General features: G+C 39.6%; 2 protein-coding genes across 3 annotated transcripts in view; both read left to right on the top strand.

Annotated features, from left to right (window-relative positions):
• The first annotated feature begins 215 nt into the window (after window positions 1-215).
• Window positions 216-5,527, top strand: fbxo4 (F-box protein 4). The gene is made up of 7 exons (XM_088421571.1): window positions 216-439; window positions 798-1,048; window positions 1,117-1,337; window positions 2,923-3,007; window positions 3,095-3,267; window positions 4,657-4,838; window positions 4,998-5,527. The coding sequence occupies exons 1-7, from the start codon at window positions 299-301 to the stop codon at window positions 5,088-5,090; spliced, it is 1,146 nt and encodes a 381-aa protein (XP_088277697.1). The 5' UTR covers window positions 216-298; the 3' UTR covers window positions 5,091-5,527.
• Window positions 5,528-12,186: 6,659 nt separating this feature from the next.
• Window positions 12,187-24,923, top strand: part of ghra (growth hormone receptor a) — a 38,083-nt gene continuing 25,346 nt past the window's right edge. For both annotated transcript variants that reach the window (XR_015865964.1, XM_088417925.1), the window contains exons 1-2: window positions 12,187-12,401; window positions 23,708-23,832. Coding sequence is in view for 1 of the 2 variants with exons in the window: in XM_088417925.1 (XP_088274051.1) it covers window positions 23,712-23,832 (121 nt within the window). In the remaining variant the exon portion in view is untranslated. The remainder of the gene's footprint in view (window positions 12,402-23,707; window positions 23,833-24,923) is intronic.

Genomic DNA, 24,923 nt, shown 5'->3' with positions numbered 1-24,923 from the left:
ACCTGTCATGAATGTTTTGGGAGTGTGAGAGGAAGCCGGGGCTTGGGGAGAACATGCAAACCCCACACAGGAAGATCCATATTCTGGTATTAGCCGAAAGTCATCTTCCAACAATGCCGACATGTTGTATGTATGGTATGGAAAACTATTAGTTCGTGTCTCATGTCGTACGACTGCAGCAGTATCATACCCACGATGCACCACTGCCGCCCTCAATGAGGAAGTGAGTCAACGTGGAACGTGACGTCACACCCTCGATTTCAAGTACCAGCGAAATGTAAACTTTACTGAACAAGTCATGGCAGGGAATGCTAGCTGTCATAGCGAATCAGTCGTTATTCGAAGCCTTCGACGCTTAAAAGAATTGTATTGGCCTTCCAGAGAGAGAAACGTTTTGGATAATGAAGAGAAAGAACCGGGCTTTTTGGACTGTTTACCGGTGAGATTTGAACAGCTGATGGCGTGACACCGGTCTCAGAGCTTTCTCATAAAATATCCCAAGTCCATTTACAAAAGTCGCTATTTGAAGGGGAAGTTGACAATCGGATATATGTCATTATCACCGATAGACTATCTACAGTGACAACTATCTTAACTTATGTTGACAATGACTGAGTCAGTAAAAGTTTTATTTATTAGATACATAAACCATGTGATGAAATAGTGGCGGTTGTGGTAAAAGTGCATGCAAATGTGCCCACCTCACCAGGTCCACAGGAAGTGTTAAAGAAGATAATATATGAATGTTCATATAAAATGATACAGGAAGTGATATTAACAATAGCTCCGTTCTTAAGGTCCCCGTGCAGTTCCAGATTATGACCTTGTTGTCAACAGTGGACATCTGTCGCCTGGGAGCAACCAACCGCTACTGGAGGGCCTTGGTCCGAGACCCATTGCTATGGAAGTTCTTTCTCTTCAGGGACATGTCTGACTGGCCCTCCATTGATCACGTAACCATGCCTCAGCTAGAGATGCCAGAGGCCAGCGATGATGCAGAAGAAGATGGTTACGAGAGGACGGAATCAAAAGTCGACTACATGGCAGAGTGGGTGACTTCTAAATGGACTGATACCTTAATTTTCAGAGAATTCCATAATTATTGTGTTCTCTCAGATATCTGAAAGGATGTCCGTCATGCAGACAGAGATGGCTTCCTTTGTGGCCACCATACAGAGTATTGACGTCCTTCTTACAGTCTCTGGTGCCCTCATCTGAACCGCGTTACGTCATGTTCGGACCCGGCATGGAGCAACTGGATGTCTCTGTAGTAACCAGGCTCATGCACGCCTCAGACATTCTCCCCATGTCAGTCATTCCAAATGGGCCGATCAATGGTGAGGCACCTTTCTCGTTTCTGTAAAGGGGAAGTCAATCCCAAGTTTTTCTTTACAATAGTCTGTTATTTGCAGCACCATTTGTGTAAACACGGCATTCTAATTAATATTGTTTTTGTAGAATCTAAATTAAGGTGCAAAATCCACTGGTTTTTATCCATGTGTCTATCCAAGTAGGCGGCCGTTTTGCTACTTGTTGTCGACTAAAAATGGCATCACAGTTGCTGCTCACAGCTCAAATACCGACCCATAACAGCTCAGTTTGTTAACATGACCAAACTCAGAATGCAGGTGAGCCGTGATTGGCTCGTTTCCTGAGCCCAGAGAAACTGAAATGTCATTTTCAGTCAACGGCAAGTGCCAAAATAGTAGCACCCTGAAATTAACGCAAGAATAAGCCAAATGCCACTTTTCGACAAACCCATAGAACAAATTGTACTTACATTGTTAAGAAAATTAAGCCTCTATTGTTATTTTTTTGACAAATGAAACCTGAAATATTTGCAGTTCCTCTTTTACTATTCTACAATTCTTTGCAAAAATTGTAAGACCCTATTCAATGTTGTTAGCTCGCTATTTTGCTGCTCACACTAAAACCACAGTTATGGCACCAACTAGTGACCAAGGAGCTATGTGAAATTAGGGGAAGAGTGTCATTTTGGGGGGCCATAGATCCAATGAAGAAAAAAAAGTGTTTTGCCACCAACTTGTGGCATCTGCAGGCAGCTGCAAAGCACACAGTAGAAACTTTGAGAAAGGCTTTCTTTTTTTGTGCGCCAAATCAAAATCCATAACTTTACTCGAGCCGCCTACCCTCACAAGGGTCGTAGGCTGCTTGTGCCAAAAGTATCGGACAATTTTCTTTGTAGTGTTAAATATAGATTATTATCATAGTTTTCTGACTATAAGGTGCAGCGTATTATAAAGCACAGTCTCAATGAGTTGGTATTTGTTTTGTAAATTTCCACATATAGGGCACGCCAAGATGGCAGGTGTAAGGTGTACTAATGATTTTTGATCAAGTTAAAGCATTTCAAGTGTGCTTGAAAAATAAGAAATAAGGTGTTATCTTTATTAATATAATATAAGACATTAATATTAACCAGTTGCTGGAAGCATAAAGTTACACATTGTTATCAATGTGTTTGTAAATTCTCTTTTATGTTATTGTTAGTAGTCAGACAAGATTGCTGTACAGTACGACTGTACAGGCTACAAGCTTCAGATCCATGAAGAAATTTGGGGAAAAAACCCTCACAAATGAATGTCGGTGATTTTCGCCATCTTACCATGCATAGAATGAAATGTCGTCATTAGATACGGCAAATCTTTGTAATCTTGTCTCAAGTTACCTACAAATTTGCTTACTCAGTGTGACATGAGAATTACTGTACTGAAAATGTATTACAATTGAACAGTACGAAGTAAATGTAGTTTACCGCAAAAACCATCAGAACTTAAAATGCCCTCCTTGCCTTGCTGGGTGCTTTGCAGGATGCTTTGTCCACCAAAAGGTGGCAGTCTTGTTTTCTTTTTCTTTTTTTCTTCCTTCTAAGCCAAGGCAAATCCCTTTTTCATCCTTTAGGACCTTCAGTGATCGGCTCTGGCATCACTTACATCTTCAACAACCAGCACAAGTTCAAGATCTTCACACTTTATTCGACGAACAAGTAAGGGTTCTGCACCCTAATAGTACAGTATGTACAGTATGATCGATTCATGTTTGGTGGTCGTGTCATTGAGCTGTTTGTTTGCAGAGCAGAAAGGGAGCGCGCCAAACTGCAGAAGCAATATATGAGTGGTAAACTCTTTACTCTAGTAGGAAACAATGAGTCAGGGCAACCTGTCTACAGGCCGGCCCCACAGGTTCAGCAGGTGTGCCAGGTTGTAGAAGGGGTCATCTATGTGGCCAACGCTGAAGTGGGAAGAGGTGAGAGACGATTTAAGTAAGTGGGTTTTTGTGTGAACGCTTAAAAGCAGAGATTCCCAAAGTGTGTACGGGGGAAATTATTTCAATGTTCTTCAATGACCCCCACTTATGAGTTCACCAAACAACCTGTACCTTTTGTGAGATTTTTGTGTTCTGTTTTGCTGTTAAGATTTTTGAGACTAATTTGTCTTCCTTGGCTCAGTAGAAGTCGGGACGCACTGCATGAGAGCATTCGTAATACATGTTGTTACCACAAAATATTTCCTGATTATTAGATTACTTTTCCACCCTAAAATGTTCACATTTCTTCGAAACATTCCAATATTTAAATATTGAGCTCAGTGGAGAGATACGCGCAGCTGTTACAAGTCAAAAATTCCCACTTTGCCCCCAATCCCACATGAGAAAAATAGATTTTTTTTCCTTCCATTTAAATCATCCTCGCGTATTTTAGGGATACAATTTTGTTGTCACACCAACACACGTTTTCACCTACATTATTGGGCAAGAGCTTTTTATTTCAAATTATTGATAAAGAAAGAAAGAAAATAAACAGAGTTATTGATTGCACTGATTTTAGGATTTATTATTATACAGGGTGTTCCAAAATGTTTGACCCCATTTCGTAGGCCAACAATTTTGACAATTTTTGTTGGAATGACCTCAAATTTTCACAGCTTGTGTAGAAACGTTTAACGTTTTTTTTGTGTTACGTTTGGCAGTTCTATCTTTTCAGGTTAAGAAATGCCATTCACTTCAAAAGAAACGGCATTTTGCATGTTAGGGTATGCTCGGACTCAGTCACAGAAGACAGTGCAGCGTGCCTTCTTCACAATTTTTTCAAAGAAGGCACCAACTACAGAACAAATTAGTACTTGGCACCATAAATTTCAAGAAAAGGGCTGCTTATGCATACCTAAATCGCCAGGACGGCCATCAACTTGTGCAGAGTCATAGGCGGCGCTCATTTTGAATATTTATGAAAATCTGTCATAGAACCAACACATATTTGTACTTTTCTTTGTAAATTTAACCCATAAAACGTATGACCTTCAACATAAAGTGTATTTAGTTTCATTAAGATCCATCAAGTAGTTTCCGAGATATGGGAATTTAGAATGGGCTCAACCATTTCAGAACACCCTGGCTTACTAGACCAACTATTTAAATAATGTTTCATTCCTCATCTTCTAGATTTCACTCACAAGTAATTCTACAGGGTCATTCTGTTCAGTTTTAGTTGTTCAGCATTCACATTTTATTTCTAAAATTACATCAACTCATTTTAAGAGTTGATGTAATTACCAACCAATAAAGACCAACCAACCTAATTGATGTAATTTGCACCATACTTTCTGCAAAGTGACACAATTTATATTTATGAAACAGGTGAAGGAGAGTCTGAGGGAGCTCAAATCAGGGCTGTGCTATGCTCCACATCCAGACCCCTGCTGGTGCTGTCGTGCATATCCCGAGAGGAAAGTGAAACCGCAAGAACGCAAAGGCGCCGAACGCCCTGTGTTGACATGGCAAAGAGACTTGGCCTGCCTCTGTTACCTAATCCCTGGATGGTAATTTTTCTAATTAAATAGATAAATGGGTGAATGATGTGGCAGTAGCTTTCCTGTAAGGACAAGTGAACTCAATAGCTGCTGTGGAGGAAAGGTTAGTCTGCTTGCTGATGACTTTCCAAGTGTTCTTGAGTATCCTGTCTTTCTGTTTTAAACCAGGTGCAGGATACGGTCGCAGAATCCCTGTCTGGTCTGCTGGATGGTGTTTCTTGGTTGCTGAGATCCTCAGGTGTCAAAGTGTATGATAGCTAACTTGACCCAGTGTAGTTTTTCTCTCTCTCTCTCTCTCTCTCTCTCTCTCTCTCTCTCTCTCTCTCTCTCGCTCTCTCTCTCTCTCTCTCTCTCTCTCTCTCTCTCTCTCTCTCTCTCTCTCTCTCTCTCTAAGCACAGCAACACAAAAGCTCATTTATTTTAGACACCTACAAAAATTAAAAATTTAGCAAATAAGTGCAAAAGAAATCTTTTCCAGGTGAAAAGCCAGTGTAGCTTTTTTTTTTATAACCATTTCCATCTTAAAAAGCCAATCGATGAGTAAACGTGTCTGAATAATACTAAGATAAATGTTTTGAAGTCTCATCCGTGACATATGAGGACGCGTATCGCTGAGCAGAGGGCATTTTACTATTTTACAATTTTTTTTTTTCATTTGTGGGTTGGATGCAATTCAGAATAAATGATGCACATATATATGTTTTTGTTGTTAAATGCTCCACATATATATGTTTTTGTTGTTTTGTGCACTGCTTGTGTGCTGATGCTTCATTGAGCCCTTTGGGCGTTTACAGTTCACAATCATTTTGCCAGGCCTGACAAGATAATGTGTCTCCCTGATGTTCTCTTGTTCTAGTTACCTAGGTGACTGCAAATAATATGTTAAAAGTACCAAGCTACCTATCAAAATGTTCCCTAGCTGCCATAATCATTTTTGTAGACGTGTAGGCTTGGTAATAGTGCGCTGATTGATGCAATTTTGGGACATCAGGGCCAACGAGCACGTGAATTCTAAAATGATGTGGGGAGGCAACCCATTTTTGCTTGCCTGCAATGACACCTGCAGTACGTTGCTCAAACAAAACTGCCAAAATTACAGTGGAACCACCAAAATTTAATTGCTCCAAAGGAGGTCTGGACTTAATGAAAATATGAATTCAACTTTTGTGTGTATATCAAAACCAAACCTTTGGTTTTTCAAAGTCCCAAGAGGTCCCAAGTTGTTGGTGAAGCATCAGAAAATGAACCTATTTTCAAAGCAAATGGCCCCCAAAAACTTAATTCGACCATCACTAAAAATAAGCATACGTTTTTCTTAACATTGACGCTGTTGAAACCTTAGTATTCCATTCCATTAGCGTCCACCGTCTTCATTCTCTTTTTGCTGCTTGCACTCTGGATGACCTGCAGGATTGACTAATTTACCCGGTAACTTGGCATGAGTGATGTCAACTCAAGTTGCATATTGTGACTTGTACTCTGAAGTCACGGGTTTTAGGTGTTAAGTCAGAAAAAAATCCAAAGCCATACACAATTTTGGTTTGTGGCCACCAAGAAAATAGCTGTATTCAAAGCCACACATTTTTCAAGTCAACAGAAAAAAAAAATCACACACGCACACAATTTAGAGAGAGTCGTATTCACAAGATATACTGTAAATATTACATATACGAATGGTTAAACATCCATCCATCCATAAGCTCAAGTCGCTCATCCTCACTAGGGCCGCAGGCTTGCTGGTGCCTATCCCAGCAGACTTTGGGCAGTAGGCGGGGGACACCCTGAACTGCCACTTAGCCCAGTGCCAAATGACTTGTCGGGATAAAATAACAAGTGTGTGTGTGTGTGTGTGTGTGTGTGTGTGTGTGTATATATATATATATATATATATATATATATATATATATATATATATATACACACACACAGTGTGTGTGTATATATATATATATATATATATATATATATATACACACACACAGTGTGTGTGTGTGTGTGTGTGTGTGTGTGTGTGTGTATATATATATATATATATATATATATATATATATATATACACACACACACACACACAGATAAAGGTAATATTTGTTCTAAGGCCTCATTTCACGAATAAAATGTTTAATGTGTGTGGATGAATATTGATTTTTTTTTATTCGGTTAGGGTGTTTGAATGCACACATTTCAATAGTCATGTTTTCAATCTCATTCCAAATAATGATTATTGTTTTTCCATAATCTCCCAGCCCACTGTACTGTCTGATGTTTACTGAGGGTTACTTTCATTACAAGGAGTGTGTGAAAATGTAGCACCTTGTGGCATGTTGGATCGATGAACGAACAACAGACGTCCAGCTGCCTCTTTTCCAAACAAAAGAGAAAGCCTCCAGGGGTATGATGTCAGACGATGGAGCCGCAGTTAACCCGGCCTCGACCACTTTACAGACACGTACCATGCATGCCCGATGCATTTAGAGACACCGGCCTGTTGGAAATAATTGTGTTGAGAATGTAGGGTCTGAATCCTGCAGCTCCCTCTTTGTCTTTGATGACACTGAGTAAGGGGAAGGACGTGTTTTTGTAGGCCGTCCTGGTAGAGAAAGGAATTCAAACTTTTATTACTCAGTGCCAGTCGTACTTTAATAGATTTGACTGTCGGGGAGGAAAACTCAATTTTTCATCTTTAAAATGAGACCAAGAATGTGTTAAAGCCCCCCCAACAATAAGGGTGAAAGCTTTGCAGGATTTAGTTAAAAAAAAAAAATTGAGGGCGCAACAGTACAAATAGATTTTTTTTTTTGTAGAAAATGTTACACAGCCTGTTTGCCAACACAACATGTGTAACCTGCTTTAATTTACTAGCACAAGGGCATTTTGTTTTTCTGAATGATTGTTATCTAATAAGTTGTTTCTTCTTTCGTGATTTGTCTGATGGGAGGTTGTTTTTTCCCCAAGACATCTGCCGAGAGGGTAATCCACAGATTTCTTGATCAAAAATTAAACTTGGGTTTAACTGCTCTTTGGAAACATTGGTCCTTCAGCATTTAATAAGAATGAATAGTACAAGCCACAAATTTTAAAGCAAAGCACATAACTTTCTGTCACAAACATGTGAAATGGTGCTTGGAGAAACTTGGTTTGTACCTGTTGTTCAAAAATAAATATTCAAAGGTGCTCACACAAATTTACATGATAAGATAATATCACATCTTTACCACACTCTCATTTCACTCACCCGGCTTTTCATCAGGTTTGAGTGCCTGATTTGTATTCTGCGATGGCGATCGACCTTAAGGTGGTGTCTGACATGGGAAGAAGGAAAAAAAAAAAAACACCATTTGCATGATGCTCCCACTGATTACTATTAGGCATGCCACTTAATTGGGTTGTTTTGCACAGGGCGAGGCTCTCATGCTGACACACTTTGGTTGTTACTCGCCTGGCGCCATCTCACCAATTGGCATCAATTTCCTCGCCACTTGCTCTTCGCCCTCCTGCTGTCACATTTATGCAGTCAAATGTTTATAGTCGATTATAGATCATGGGCATACAATCAAGGCACGTAACTTGAGCCCATATGCAGCTTTTCTCGAATGTTGCTTATTTTTTAACCCTTAAAGGGAAACTCAACCACCAAATGTTCTTTACAATAATATTTTTTTGGCACCTTTGAACTCCTTGATTCTGATGAATATTTTTTTTTGTCAACTTATAATTAAGCAGCAAAATTCACCTAGTTTTAATCCAAGCATCAGGGCGGCCAGTTTACCACTCACTGTTCCCTGGAATAACATACAGGTAACTGGCAGGGAAATAAACAGTCGCTTGTTTCTTACCTGAGCCATGATTAACAGTACCACCCCCGCCGGAGGATGAAAATGCGTGGCCTCATTTATATTTCACTAATGCAATGTTAATCAAAATACCAGATTTGGACTAGTTTAAATTTGGGGGTTTACATGCCCTTTAATCAGGGGGGTAACAAGATCATTTTCTGCAGGGTGGCCAGGTTATTACAGCACCCCAGGGAATGGTGGCATGCACAGTCAGCGCATCATGAAATAAAATGATTTTATCATATAAATATATGCATTTAAAATAAATAACTCCCACATATCAAAAGGGAAGACACTGCATGCATGTAAAAAAAAAAGGGGGGGGAGGGGGTCACACGTAAACATTTTCCCCTAGCAGGGGAGAGTGGCCACCATGTACAGAAGCTCTCATTTGAATTCTGAATTTTGTATTTTTGATAATATGGGCAGATACCAAACTCAAAGCTCAAGAGTGTTCAACTTAGGTTCCAATGTATTTATCAAAAAAGAAACAACTGTGGATGCAATGCCTCTAATTTACAGTAGCCACAGCTGTAGATGTTTGTTTACCATCCATTTTCTGTAACAATTGTCCTCATCGAGCCTATTCAATCAATGTAAATTCTCCAATCACAGAGCACACATAGACCAAGGAAAAATCGCACACACATTCAAACTATGAACATTTCTGAGGTGTTTTGGGTTTTTTTTTTTTTTCCATTGAGTGTGAAGAGGCTGGAGTACCAGCAGAAAAACAATCACGATTGCGAAGCAATTGGTGTTTACCAGCGATGGTCAAATCTGGGGCAAATGGGCCGGAGAATGTTTTGTAACAATGAAGGTCCACAAATAGATGAAAGAAAAGGCATGTGTGTGTATGTTTGTGTGTACCGTCCCTGCAGGCATCCCCTTCACCTGGCTCTAATCCAATCAGCTGCACAGCCTCCAACATCACTGGGAAGTGTCACGCTTGTGACGTGAAACCACCCTAAATACATTACGGGCGACTTGACGGGGAATGGACACAAAGGCCACCCTCCCATTACGCTGGGAACACAAACACAGAGGAATAAACATTGCTCAGGGGGGAAGCAAAACGATTGACCAGAGTATGGGCAAAAACAACATAAGGAAAGAAACATAATATCAGCTTCTACATTTTTTTGTAGCATCTTTTGTTGCCATTTGATTCATGATATAATTGTTGTTACGTATATCCACCTACGACATGGAGGGTGTAGCTCGTCCTGCATGGGGCCCAACCAGATACATTGTTCCCTTGCAATATTTAAAACAATGTGAGACCACATGGTCACTGGGAGCACACAATTCCAGGAATGACTATTCCATAAAAAAAGATATAATTGAACACATGCCCCGCCTACCATTGTACAAGAAAATGTATTGACCCGGAAAATGTTTTGGCACTGAAAAATACATTTTTCGCTTCCAAGTTTCTTCTTCGGGCAAAGGATTTTTTTCATCAGAGCCTACATTCATTCTCTTTGCCAAAGTGTTGAATATGAGCAGAAGCAGCCACATCAAAATAATTATCGGAACTGGAATATGCTTGATATGATTTTTTTTTTTCCTTCTGGCCATGCGCTCGAGGCTTACACATGCATGTAACGCGATATTCTATCCCACACTTCTGCAGTCTGTGTCCCATCAGAATGGGGTATTAATATTTGGTTCAATGCGACAATAATTATTTATTTTCATTGTGGCCCTTGGATGAAAATGTTTGGGGACCCCTGCTTTAAGGCATGAAAGTACAGTATATAAAAGAAAGCGATTTTACGAAAAATGAAAAACGGGCCACTTCATAAACTAGAAAAAAAAACACGAATGCGTGCGTGCAAATGTTAAAGAACAAATAAAAAAATAATAATTTTGCTGAAGATGCTGCTAACTTAAGGCAACAAATAGTACAGGACTCTTCACCATGAAGCAGCATGGTGTGCTGGCCTCACTTGGCCCAGCATTGGTCTAAGTGGCCATTTTGATTGTGTGGGCCCTGGGAATTCTGCCTAGCAACAAGTGGACTTGCAAACGTGACTAGAGGGGAAAAAAACGAGACAACTGTACATTGCTGTTTCCAATAGCTTGCTAGCATATTATATTAGTTTTAAATTCTAAAATGAAAAGCATGCAGTCCTAGTGGTCAGAGTTTGGTTCAGGCTGCAAGTTACATTATGTCATGCAAAGATGTATAAGGAAAACCAAACATCCTGCAAATCAGTGTGAACAGCAACTGGGTTGCCTTCTTCCCTCTCGTGTCAAGGCGGGCCCTTGCACATGGCTTTGGGCCGCCGGGGATCAGTGCGGGAGTGGGTTAGATTTGGGGGAACTTGTCCTTTCAATGACAGCTGAAATTCCAGGCGAGTCTGAGCCAGCGCTACCAAAACTGCCACTGTAGTTTGGGTTGTGCGAATATACATTAGTCAGACCTAACTCCTGGGAAGTCAATGTCAACGTTCGGATTAAATTTTAAATAGTGGCCAATCCGCTCGACTTCAAACAGGTTCCCAAAGCCCAGGTGTGGAAGGACAGCGCAGGATAACTAGCGTTGCAAAGGCGCTGTGACCCTCATTTGGAATGAGGTGACAGCTTGCGCCATTAGTCAAATCTCATTTGTTGGAATTCTCATGAGAGGGCGTTTGCCGCTACATCAGCGGCCTGATGTTTTAACTCAGTGGTCAGTCCACTAAACACTAAAATTGATTTCTCGCCGAGTCGTTAGACAACATATATCTCATCTCTTTCGTCTACTAATGGGTCTAAGTAGTATAAAAGTACTTGTCATATCATCTACTTCATTATGATTTGCTCTGCTGCATGTCAGAAAATAGGCAAAATTGTTGATCACTGTATTCAAAGTACAGGTAAATGTTTCATTTTAATTCAGTCTGCTTGCAGAACTACACACATGTGATTCATACTTACTGCTAAGATGCATGAATTCCAAGCATTTGGACATTTTTAATTTAAAAAATAAATAAATGGATTACTCAGCAGTTGTCAATTAATTTAATAGTTGATTAGTTATCAAATAGTCATTGCACTTGTATTTGATGTGTTTTCTGCCAGTGACTAGCGAGCTACTGTACCCACTTGAATTAGCATCTATTATTAAAATTACTAAGACGTGAGTAATCATTCTGAACGTTATTTTCTACTTGACTTGTTTTTATATACATGTTAAAAGATCTGAACTTGTGTTATAAACAACCAAAAGTATCATCGAGCAATGGCTACATTGTTTTAGTAAGCACCTTTTATGCCTATGAGGCAATGTGCAAATGTTTGGTTCAGACTAATTAGAAAACAATGTTTGAAAGCTAAAACTTAAAACAAATAAAAACGAGGTGCGATTGTGTGCGCGGCTCTTTAAGAGGCGGATGTCTTTTGGCAAGAATGGTTTCTGTCTCCAATTGGCTGCTGCTCTAAGGTTGGACTTTTTTTTCGGGCGGAAGGGGGCGCCTCACCGCCATGTGAGGTTCACGGATCACTGTAGACGTGTTCGTGTGCGTGTAGTTTGAGTGCGTGCGCGACCGTGCGTCGGTTTTCCCGATAGGAACCGAAGAAGCAGAAGAAGCCTTCTGCAAGGAAACGAGCGAGTGGACGTAAAAGGGACTCCTGCTTGCATTGATTGAATACTTGCTGAATTTCGTTTGTGTAGATGAGCAAGTTGTGCTCTCGTGGAAAGAAAGTCCGTCTGCTCCTTGCAGGATTCCAGTTTGTCGCTTCGTGCAAAGTAAGCACTTTGTCGTTTTATTAGTGTGTTTCGTGTTTGTTTAGCTACTGCTGTTGTTGTCACTTTCTTTTTGTAGTTCTTGCTGCGTGGGAAAGTTTGTCGAATCTAAAAAAAAAAACGATCTTCAACCACGCACCCAATCTAACCATTTAAACTTGAGTAGTGCAAGATCAGCGGGGAAATGCGTTGGCTTACTACAGATTGGTTATCAGTGTAAATAAATGTAATATTGTAAGAAGATGCGATTGAAATTATTACAAACAATGGAGTATTGTTGCATTGACTTTCTCGCTGTGTTGAGTCACGGAGCAACATGTGTTTCTCTTTTATTTGAATCGCTGGCTTCACCAAAGCTTAATTCTATTCGTAGATTCTAGGGTTGTTCTAACTGGGGATCAGGAGCCCATGATGGGTCAGTCATTTTTGATTGTGGCCACGAATGTGGATCATTAAGCATGCACATAGTTAACATTTCGACTATTGGCACGTTTGTCTGGGTTCGTTCAAGATCCGCAGATATTCATAAAACTTTCTCCAAACGTTCGCTTTATTGGTTGTTTCTGTTGCAAGAAATTTTAAAGCCTGCTAAAAAATTCCACGCAACAAGAAATTTACAGGCTTCTGTCGTATCATCTGTCGGATTCTCGGCATCCTTTTGGTGAACGTTTATGACCTTGAACAAACTCCGAAAAGAAAAGTCACATTTTCTGCCTTCAAAAACACACACAATTGTATACTGCTCAGCGGATTAAAGGCTTTAAGTGGTTTCCTGAACTCTTGTTGTCGCAAGCTAATTTTGGACAAAACTTCAACATGTTGCGACAACACATAAAAACTCTTGACGAACGTTTGCAACCTTCAACAAACATTAACTCTGACACGAACACACATTTTGCTTCTCAACAGTTGAAAATGTTCCGATGAAATAGGGGCTTAAGTTAATTGGGGTGCCTGCCTGATGACCCACATTTGTGGACCCAATCAAAACTAGCATTGAATTGAAATGAATAAACCTGCTTTTTCAATATAGACTATAATTCTTATAATCTTTACCACAAAAAACAGAAATTAGTCCTCTTGAATTTAAACAGGATTTAAAACCCTGAACAAGAATAGTATTCAAAGCAAGTTTATTTTACTTTCATCAGTCATCTGAGTTTTAATGAATTTTCTTTTTTTTCAATGTCTTCTTTTAAACTTCAATGAAATAAATGACCAGTCCAGCCGCTGCTTGTTGCAGATAGTTCTTGTTTCCAAAAATATTTTGCAAACATCATATCTTGAGTTGCCGACAATCTCTGTCATATGAAATCAAACCAGGCAGATTGAAACGACCATACATCAGCAAATGTGGTTAAGATGTACTTCACTGAAAAAGTTTGCGATCAAGTTCTGTGTGGTGTGACCAACAGAAAAAAGTTTATTTTTTTTCGTGCACTGAGAGCTGTTCAAACTAAAGGACAGGGGGATGAAAACGGGATTACATTGTCTGTTTTTATTGGGTCCCAGGAGGTTAATCGGAAAGCAGGCACACGCTTGATATACGCTATAAGTAAATTAATGCCTTTTAGATCCTTAACTGTAAATGTTGAAGTTATTGCAACACTATGCATTTTAATATCCAGTACCGTAGCTCTATAGCATAGGCTCTCACCCGACCTGTGTTCTGATAAAAAGCAACATGTTTCTCTTTTATTTTCCTTATTCTGTGAACTACAGGATGGTTGAAATCAGGGAGGGAGGCCCAAAATGGGATGTTTTTTTTTTCCACTAATGGACAATTTTTATTGGGTCCACCAAATATGGATTATCAAACAGGCACATAGTTACCTAATTCATGTTGATAATGAAATAATGGCCTGTGTATTTTAATGTACATCGTTTTGCTATGGTAAACCTATATTGCTAAGTTTGGCTCCTTGAAAGGTTCAAGATTAGTAAGAAATGATCCACTGTCATGGTGCTGATGTTAAACTATGAAACATATTATTACTGTTTTACATACCAAAAATACAGCACATTTAAAAAAAGTCAATATCTTTTAAAATAGCCGATTTAGGTTTGAATCCTTTAATTTTTCATATTTTAACTCTTTGAAAAGCTAATGGTGCCATAAAATAGCTTTATGTCTATCTTGTTGCATTGTATTCATTTTCATCATTTGCCAGCAGTCGGGCCAACCTTCGGTAGATAGGCAACTGTAATTGGCTATATTTAGAGGCAAGGTGGAAAGTGTTTTCTTTATTTGCCTCACAGTTTTGAGATTGTGGGCTTTGAACGCTGTCCACAAGGTAAAAGAAGTGAATAGAGGGTTGTTTTTGTTCTGTCACATGGCAAAAGTGTGGCGGTGTCTGCTGCGGATGCCCCTTGCCAACAACAATTAGGTGGCAAATGAGAAGATCAAGACAAGAACAAATTCTTCCAGGTTGTTTTGTCCTATTAGTGGCTGATTTGTCTCAATCGTTAGATGTAAAATAATGAGTGGGTACTGTCTGGAACATTTTGTGCAGTATGTATTGAGAGCTGCTGCATATAACGATCATCAATCCATTGGGACAATGTTAGTTTAGAACTGACATTTCGGACCATCCCAAAGTCGATTTTTTCCGCGATGTCCGAATTGTCTGCCTTTTTGTTCATCACATGTGGAAAAAAAAATGGCATGTAGATGGGGAAACTGCCAAAAAACGACATAATCATGTGCCCTATTGTCTCATTTTAAAACAAAAATATCAATTACTAAAGGCCAAACAATCATGGACATTTTTTTTTTCAGACAAATACTGTATGTCCCAGATCATACTGTTCCACACCCTGATGTATTTGCGGCACCATCTGCTGGACCCACCTCTTGGCCCTCGTGCACATGGATTTCAACACTGGGAAAGAAAAAAAAAAGTACTAATTGTATCTACAGATCTTATTGTGAACCCCACATATATTGCAGTTATAATTCCCCTTTGTAAGAAAGCGCATAAAGAAGGTGCACTAATTCATACGAACGCCGGCAACAGGTGCCGTACCGTAAACTGTCAGTGTAATTAGGTCGTATATTTAGCACCCTGATTTGGTGATTGAACGTCATTTCAAGGCGACGCTGTATTGTTCATATGAGGGGTCGGGATTTGGGAGCAACAAATTTATTAGAAAGATTAGACAAGCTGTTGTACGCTGCTGTGAACAACTTCCAAATAAAATAGTACCAAGGCATTCGTGTTCATAGATTATTTGGTATGGTAAGGTTTATTTTGGAACTTTGATGGGAGAGATTTCTGTCATGCAGAATGTTAAGGAGCAATGAACTGTTTTGCGTATTTACACCATTGTGCAACTGGAGCAACAAACCCCAAAACAGCTAAAAGAAAATCTAGATCTCGTGCTGCGCAGGGCCGAAAAATCTCGTGACATCTAATGTCGTCGAATGAGATCTCGTCTCTTCCCGAGAGTATACAGAAAGAATCTCCATTTGTGGCAAGTAGCTTGATTGCGCAGCGTCCGTGTCAAGCTTAACTGCTAAATTAAAATTCCGACAGATCAGACTTGACGTTTTAAACCACCTTAATTCTGAATAATTGTCTCTGAAACGGCAGACCGTTTCAGCTAGTTACATGGAAAAATGCCAGGCAGGAGAGCCGGAGGAATTATCATTATCATTTTTTATTTTACTTGACAGTTGACTTGTAAGAAGTCTGTGCACGCCAAGTTGATTTCAGGTCTGAAAAGTGTTTACTTGCTCTCATGGTCTTTTTTTCTGCTCTGATACGCACACTTGATTGTGCACACACGCACCCACTCCAGGGTGCTGTGCAGATGTGTTTGCTGATCTCCTTCCAGCCGTGGCTGCTCTCATGCCAGCGTGCTGACTCTGACTTTTCCACTCTCTTTCGAAACTGGAGAAGGAGACATCGGAGCTGTCCGGTATCCGAATGGTAGCGGGTTAAAAAAGCTCTTCTTGTGTTGGCGTTTGTGCTCAATGCGCATACAATATAAACGCTTGCGCTTCACAACTTTAATGTATGCTGAAGACGATGGTGAAGAACTTGGAAGAAGGTAGAGCTGCAGGCTACTTCTCATGAGGCTCCTCCTCCTGAAAGGTCCCTGCAGCAACACGCAGGCTCATGTTTGCTGTCTGTGCTGTCTATGCAAGTTAGGTGGCGCACATACAGATTCACGACAGACGCCTCAATCACTGATCTAAGCAAGCAGAGGTTAGACGACAGGTCCTATGTCTGTTCTATGTCTCATCGTGATCTTCAGCTTTCTTACCAAGACGTTTTAGAAAAAAAAAAATCTGCAACAGTTTTGAGAAAGGCATTGTCTGTCAAATTCATAAAAAGCTGTGTGGATGCATTTTTATTCAGAAAACGTTCTCCCATCAGAGACCTTTGCAAAGGTTAACTTGGTAGCTTGTTTTAAAGTTCAAATTGCGCACCTGCCAAAGCTTCCGTGTTCCACCAACTTTATGATTATGCGTGTATGCCAAAAGACTGCAGTTAACAAACGAGTCAAATTTAATACCTTTCCGTGTTAACCGGTGCACTCTTAATTGAATCAGCTGGAGATCCTCTCCATTTTAGTAATATTCCGGTGTGCGAACAGGGATGGATTCGGACAGTGGTTCAGCCTGCTCGCTTATTTATTGGAAAATAATGCCTTAGTAACCTCAGATAACACAAGCTGCTGTTACCTGCAAAAGGCGCTGGCTACTATCAGCAACCTGATGTCCACCCTTTAACTCATCCTATTACGTTAATTATCGTAAGTAAGATGACGGATGCTATTAAAGTGCACATCTGTGCGTCAAAACTCTGCTTATGTGGTTGACAGATCAATTTTCTTTGTCGAATTTAACAGAAAAACAAGACAGTCTAATTTTTAAGTTACTGTTTATCGGACGCACCCATACTTACGACCTTTATTTTGGGGAAATAGAGTGTGTCTTACATTTGGGGAATTACACTAAGTAGAAGAGCGTGTATCATTGTTAAATACAGGCCTGGCATTCATGCCTGTGTGAACAGAAAGCTCTGACTTCTTTGCGTTTAGAGTTGTTTTCTTTGTGTTATATCAAATTCACAAGAGAGGCTCCAATTGCTTTACCGACCCACCATTTATAAAAGTCAACAACATCCCTTAAATTAGTTCTCTGATTCAGATAAAAATAAAAAACACCCTCTCAACCAGGAGAGGAGAGGAGTTGGGTTGGAAAAGTGGTTCGAAAACAGGCCAAAACCCTTATGATGCGGGACAAGAGAGTCAGTCGTTTTGATTTCTCAAATTCACATGTGCGTAACATTTTCAGGTTGAGAACCTTTTTTCAGTTGTTTGCGGTGATTTGAATTACAATATCAGCTTTCTTGTATTGTTTAGCAAGTATTTTTTTTTCAATTCCCAGGCATTTATCAAATTGTTTGCAATTTTGCTGTTAAAAATTGAACACCGTTCTAGCCAAACACTTGTGAAAAGTGCATTTGATGACCCAAGCAAAAAATTGCAGCGATAGCTGCATAGTTTAGGTTAGCTTGGCAATTAGCATGGCTCATCTGTCTTTAGACAAATTTTGCTAACTGATACTTGTTAAATGTGTAGCTTATTCCCTGCCATGGAGATAATTAGTATGTGGTAAGTCGTTAATGTTGAGCAAGGTTAATATCTATGATTGTTAGCGCCGCGACTGTTTTTGAGCAGTCAACTCTTGATACAGCCCATAGGCTACCACAGGGCAATCGCTCAGGATAATCTTTGAAAGACATCTGACACTTGCCCTTTGCTGACTTTGAACGTAAAGGGGAAAAATGCTCAAATTTGACCCCGATTTTCAGAATGCGCTCATCCCATGTTATTGTAGCTCACTTATTTGATTGTTTCTCACGATATTACTGGAATACAGATGGGTGTTTTCTTCCTCATTTATGTTAACTGTGTGTTTATGAGGAAATTGAAATTAACAACACGGAGAGTCTCACTGCTGTCATCTAATCAGAACCTGGCCTAGTTTTGTCAAATGCATACTCGTTTACTTATTGCTTTCATGAATGTTGACGTCCACTCAAAAAACATGTATATAAATGATTGCACTTTTTTTTTTTTCATTATGACTCTAATCAACTTGTAGTCAACTTCTAGTCAACTTGTCTTATGTTATATTGCTAAGGTCAACTTGCCTTTAAGATGTGCAGTTTGCAAACGTTTTTTTTGGATGATTTGAAGAGTTATTTAGTTTTACCCAATCGCTTGCAGGCTTCACTGCTACATTTTTAAACTTCTTCGCAAGTTAGCAACATCTTCAGACATGGTGTTAAGCTGGTGGCTTGACTGTTTATCACCTAACACTGTGCATGCACTACCCAGCTCTCCTGGAGAGACATTAATGCCTACTAGAGTTTTGCAATATATCCCATCAGGCCACTTTCTATTGTTTGGAATAGAACACTATATCAAGCATAGTAGAGCTAAATGATTTTTCATCAAAATCACATTTCTATATATAAGCGTTTGGCTGACAATTGGTTGAGTTTTGAAATCAATATTATAGGTTTCAAAATAACATCTACTGTGTGTGCTATGTGTGTGACTGTGTACTAAGGGACTATATATTTTCTTAAATTAACATTTTTTTAAAGAATGCATAGTGGTCATGTGTTATGTGACAAACCTGTTCTATCAATGAAGCATTAGGAATTGTTTGTCACTGTGGATTGTCATTGAAATAATTTTGCTCTGCACACTGAACTGATTCTTAGCAGAGCACATTGGTAACATTGCTCTTTTTGGTGCTTTTCAAACATGCAGATGATTTGACTTCTTACCCTTATAACTATCTATTTTTTAACCGTTACTCCATCTTACATCCCATTGGTAGCCAACCCCTTTGTCGTGTCAGCTCATCCTTCGTAAACACAGATGATTAATTGAGCTGTTTGTACCCATGGTTGTGTGCAGTAAGTATGAGTCTATGTGCATGCGTGCACGCATATGTGGGAGAAGTAGTGTGGAGTTGATCGTACAGTCCTTATGTTTGCAGAAGGACCCCATGAGACCAGTGCTGAGCCTCCCTCCTGTCTGATTGGCTCCGACAGACGATTTTTTTTTTTTTTTAATTTTTAGGTGGGGGAGGTGGGGGTCACTGGCAGAGGTCTGCCTGCAAAAGCACAACCCCGTCTGTGTGTGACAGCAGCGGATTCACAGTTACTTCTTTTCTGCCGTGTCCTATTTCTGTTATTCAAAATTATTACAATAAAAATCCAGATTTTATTTGGAACGTTGAATAAAATAATTTGATGTTATTTAATTTGATGTTATTTTTTTGTCAAAGAGTTGCTGGATTTGTAATTTTACATGTTTCGCTAAGAGGCAACTAGAAAACAACCGCATAACTTTGGACAGATCAGATGGTCTATCAACTTAACTAAAGCGGCCCCTCAGTTTAGTGCAGGATGTTATTAGCTAAAAGAATATAGTCATCTTGGACAGCAAGATTGTTTTTACTTGATTGTTTTATAGTGTGGGCGGCACAGTGGAAGCACGTCTGTCTCACAATTAGAAGTCTCAGGTTCAATTCCAGCTCGCCCCAGCCTTCCTTTGTGCAGTTTGCATGTTCTCCCTGTGCTTTTGTGGGTCTCTACTGGCTACTTCGGTCTCTTCCCACATTCCAAAAACATGCGTGGTAGGTGTATCGGTCACTCCCAATTGTTTGGCTTTTCGTCCACAACATTGGACGAAACCCACCCATTCCAACATTCTTATTCCACCATTTTTTTAGCGTTCCCATCACTTGCCGGTCCGTCGGCAAAACAGTTGTCTGTCAGTGACAGACCAACAGAAAGTTTGTCGGACTGCCCATCCCCACAAACATTTTTTGACTTTATACTGTATGTGCAGTCTTGGTGTATGCAACTGATAGAGGTATGATTTACATACAAATTGGGGCTTTTAAACAGCCAAATGAATAATAATGAATGATTATTTACTAGGCCAGTTGTTCTCAACATTTTTGCAATGATTTACTACCAGTGAAATATTTGTTCAGCCAAGTACCTACTACCCAGCGCAAAGCATTTTTAGATGGAAAAAAAAACAACCTTAAAACTGTTTGCTTTGCCATCTGTGTCTGATTTATTAAACTTTGGAACTCCATTTGTTGTGGGATCTGGACATATTTTATTCAGCAACTCCAGAAGATGGATTGTTGAACATTATTTGTTTAATTTTTGATTCATCTGCCAATAAAATTGCATCACTGGTGACAGCGTCCATCTGTATAAAATTTAAAAATATAAAGCCATACAGTAGATTTTGCAAAGAAGTCACAATGTAGAACTAAGTTGATCCATATTCCAATGAATTTACTTATGATTTGAAGACAAAAATGATCTTTCTCTATCAGTGCATTCAAAAGCATTATATTATATTAGCTTAAAACTTAAATATTTTAAAGCTTATAATCTCACATACTCTCTGAATTGACTTCACGTAACCCTAGGGATAAGACAGAGATTGGGGGCAAGGGAAAGAATATGTATAAGGTGTGGGGAAATAACCCACTGAAAAGCTAACCCCGTGCCTCTCAAATAGTGGGGCGGGCCCCCTGCGGGCACGCGAGGTGGGGGGGGACGGATGACCCCAGGGAAAAGGCTTGGTTTTTGTCATGTGAAGTTTAATTGCAATAAAATAGGCACGTTGATGCACTTTGTCATTTTTTTCTGTTTTAGACTAAGCTGTAACCCGTATAAAGGCTGTAAAAAATGATTAGTAGTTGTTGAAAGTTGATTTATATTGCTTTTTTTCTTTTGTTCATGGATGCAGGTTTAGGTTTACTTATACAATTTTTATCAATAGTAATTTTATTTATTGTCAGTGCGTCGAGTTGGGGGGCGCGAAAAGTTTTCTCTTTCCTAGCTGTTGCCTGGCAAAATATAATTGAGAAGCACTGAGCTAACCGAATGCACGCATTTCACATTTCACTTAGCCTGTGTTTCACAACCTTAACCGTACCAAGCCAGATATTTTAATCCCTCTGCCATCTGATGGAAGAGAATCAAATTCCTCTGGTTCTTTGTCAGGAGCATGCAGAGGTTTACACCCCCCCCACCCCCCCCCCCCCCCCCCCCCACACCCCCCCCCCCCCCCCCACACACACACACACACACACACACACACCTCCCTATGTAGTCCATAAATGCATTTGTTGACTTTACAGTTTTCTTTTGTTCGTCCATATCATTAAAGTGTCATTAAAGTGCCATTGAAGATGAAAAGAGCTGCCGAGTAATTTGGAAAACAATTGTTCCTAAATGAAGCTTCTCTGTCAGGGCAGATGAGTACACGGCTGGACAACTTTCTGGCTTGAATTCGTGCATTGTATGACTTGGCCTTGTGGAGCCTCTGGAATCCCTCCACACTCAGCCCTCCAGTTTCCCACCCCGAGCCGCTCACATACACACACGCTCAAAGATTTATTGCTTTTGTCTCGTTCATGCAATACTGATAAATCACTTACTTTTAATGATTTACCACCATCAAGTTTCATTTGTGTTTTTTTTTTGGCATCATATTTGCTTGCTCTGCGATCTGCAATGCTAAATAAACCAATGTAAATTTGGAAATTTATTCACGGCAGCGATTTTTTGGGCTGCATGTTTGGAAAATGTGTCTCACTGACAATGCAACACAGTGTACATGCTGCAATGTTACTGTTTGTCTATGGTGATAATTAAAGCATTTGAGGTCATCTGAGAATTAATTGGCAGTGACAACGTAAAAGTGTGCCTCCTTGGTGTTTTTGGGCCTCCCAGAAACAAGTCTCGGGGACACAGCTGTAAATAGCCGTGGGTGTGGGCAGAGTTTGGCCTATATTTGGACTTGACTGATTGAACTCGCAGACTGTAAGCAGATGCTTATTTACTTGGACCGAGAGCCGTCTGTCCATATTGATGACGGGTGCTCAACAGTTACTTTAAAATGCAGTGTTTATCATTCAAGGTATATTACTACCAGTCAACTCCCAGACATAGGGACAAACAGGGACTATATTTTGAATAGGATAAAAGAAGTATGAAATGACCCTTTAATATTCCTATAAAAGAAAATTCTCTGTTTAAACAGGAGCCACGTAATCAGTTGTGCCATGCAAGACTTACTATTTAAATCCAGAAATGTCTGAGCACATATTGACAATGCCAGGCAATGAGACTGAGCTGCCAAAGTGTTCTTGTAAGTGGCAAGTCGAGGTGAAATGCACAGCTAAATCATGTTCAATCGCCAACAAATTACTTAATTACCCTGTCATTGACTTTGGAATACAGCACCTGTTGCCAGTGTATACTGGTGGCGCGGACTCCGTTATAGCTACGTCTCACATAAATTAGCCGCTAGCAAGCAGCGCTCAAGTGCTCTAATTAAGATGGTGTGATAGACATTCATGACTGCATTACTTTGATGCTGACAGCCTGACGTAGATTGGGGTAGTAGTAAGAGGAAAGCCGTGTGCTATCTAGCACGGTTTCAATTTTCAAGTTTCAGGTTAAACAAAATATCGATCAAAATGTACCACATAAAATTTGGTCATTCATTATTTGGTGTAAATGTGTTATTGGCTCGTTGACGTTTATAATTATTTTTCAACAACCCAAAAAATTGATTTGATCCAAATGCTCGATATTTGATTCTGAATTTTTGTGACAAATGAATCTGTATAAATGCATACTCTCCATCTGAACTAATTAAACACAGGACATTTTTTGATTTTAGTCAAATAATGAGCAGATAAAGTAAATCCCTGCGATTTAGAGTGGATTGGGATCAATGTCCATTTTGTTGTTCTATCTTTTAAGTAAAACTTGTTTAAATCGGATGCATCAAGTACCAGGCAAAGGAATTGACAAACTGATTAGTAAAATTATTGTTAGTTGTGGCCCTTTTTGAAATGTACCTTTTCTGTCATTAGCAAGTTATTGACTGAAAACTTTGCTCATGTTAAACATTCAGAACATGCATTTTGTTCCTTTAATTTCATCGGACATGAAACAGCACAGTTTGGAAAGTATATAAAATGGGTTTGATGATGTAAAGTGTAATATGTAAGTATTTGCTAAATTTGCTTGAAAGGTTTGAAACAAGGTTTGAAAGGGTTGAAACAAAACCCTAACCCTAAGTTCTAAAAGTTTACACGACGGGCAGCAAGGGAGGGAATCAGAATTGGACGTTTTTTTTGTTTTTTTCCACATAGACATGTCATCTTAGATTCCACTTGGTAATTATAACGACTGTGTCAGTCATTCACACTTGTCTCTCTTGCTCTTCACCAGCATCATGGTGGTGGCGGCCTCACCCTCATCTGGCCTCTTGCTCTTGCTTCTCACGTCCTCCCCGGCATGGCTTTCGTCTCCAGGCTTGGCCTTTGTTGCTGACTGGCACCAGATGACCCCATCAGGTAGGGGAACATGCCACTTTCTGGTCCTCTGTTGCACAAATTAGCGCTCAGTGTGTGCAAAGCTCAGGTCAAGGCTAAAAGATTAATCTCATGTTGCTGGCTCAATATAGGACAGGCCAAGTTCTTCAGTTTCTTCTGGATCCAAGTGCATGTAATGTAAAAGGGTCAAAAATGAGCATGATAAATTATAATCCAATTTGGTAGGATCTGAACATGTTTCATGTCGTTTGCTGCCCAGTCTGTTTAATACCCACTTTGACATTTCAGTTTTTTTAACTGCATTCACTGCATAACCTGAAATTGTATTCACCATAATTGTCAGATTTTTTTTTTTTTATTTTATTTCTATACAATATCAACAGTAGTATGCCTTTTACTGTTTTTATTTTTGAAGGCATTTGGGGGAAGCAAATGATCCACTTGAACCTGAGAAATATTATGCAAAGAATATTATTGTGCAATTCAAGATGTTTTTTTTCCCAAATGTTTCTTCATTATCCTAATAGCATGTCATTATAATATAATTTACTGTATTTTATGTAATCTTGAGCATTACAACGGAGTGAGGCATGTTAACTAGGCAGCACGCATACTTACCGTATGTACCCAGGAATAACTGGTTAAATTACATTCATGTTTTTGGATGTGTATCTTTCTTTGTAGACATGATTGCTTATTGCAATTTAGAGCCAAGGAAACACATACTAGGCATTGTGGTGTGTAATTTAGAATGATTATTTTGTCCTAAACCCGTCCACTTCCTTTGCAGAGGTGGGCAACTTACATTTTTTTGCTGATTCGACATTTGTCAGAGCCTCTGCCCCTTTTCGTCGTCATCAGTCCGTCATTTCTTCAAGCCAGGCAGAAATGTAATCATTGGTCCGTCAGTCTGTCGGTGTATTTTTGCCCAAGCTTCCGCCACTACTAGAGGGCTATATTTGACTTTTTTGTTTTTTTTCTGGGCCGTCATTTGTCAGGCGCCGGTCTACCTCTGTCTGCACTCTTCAAATTCTTTTTTTGTGTTTTATTGTTTATACTTAAAATTAACACCATGTCTGTAGTTCTACAAATACACCGCAATTCAAACATAA

The sequence above is a fragment of the Hippichthys cyanospilos genome, chromosome 1, assembly GCF_059441005.1.
Source record: "Hippichthys cyanospilos isolate Australia breed blue-spotted pipefish chromosome 1, RoL_Hcya_1.0, whole genome shotgun sequence".
Classification (NCBI taxonomy): Eukaryota; Metazoa; Chordata; class Actinopteri; order Syngnathiformes; family Syngnathidae; genus Hippichthys; species Hippichthys cyanospilos.
The sequence above is the reverse complement of the archived record's forward strand: the minus strand, read 5'-3'. Positions and strand labels throughout refer to the sequence as shown.

What these genes read in the sequence shown, in the direction of transcription:
- fbxo4 (XM_088421571.1), top strand. Translation starts at nt 299, where the DNA reads ATGGCAGGGAATGCTAGCTGTCATAGCGAATCAGTCGTTATTCGAAGC. An exon ending in GCTTTTTGGACTGTTTACCG is followed by an intron (nt 440 to 797) that starts GTGAGATTTGAA and finishes TCCGTTCTTAAG; the next exon opens with GTCCCCGTGCAGTTCCAGAT. An exon ending in AAAGTCGACTACATGGCAGA is followed by an intron (nt 1,049 to 1,116) that starts GTGGGTGACTTC and finishes GTGTTCTCTCAG; the next exon opens with ATATCTGAAAGGATGTCCGT.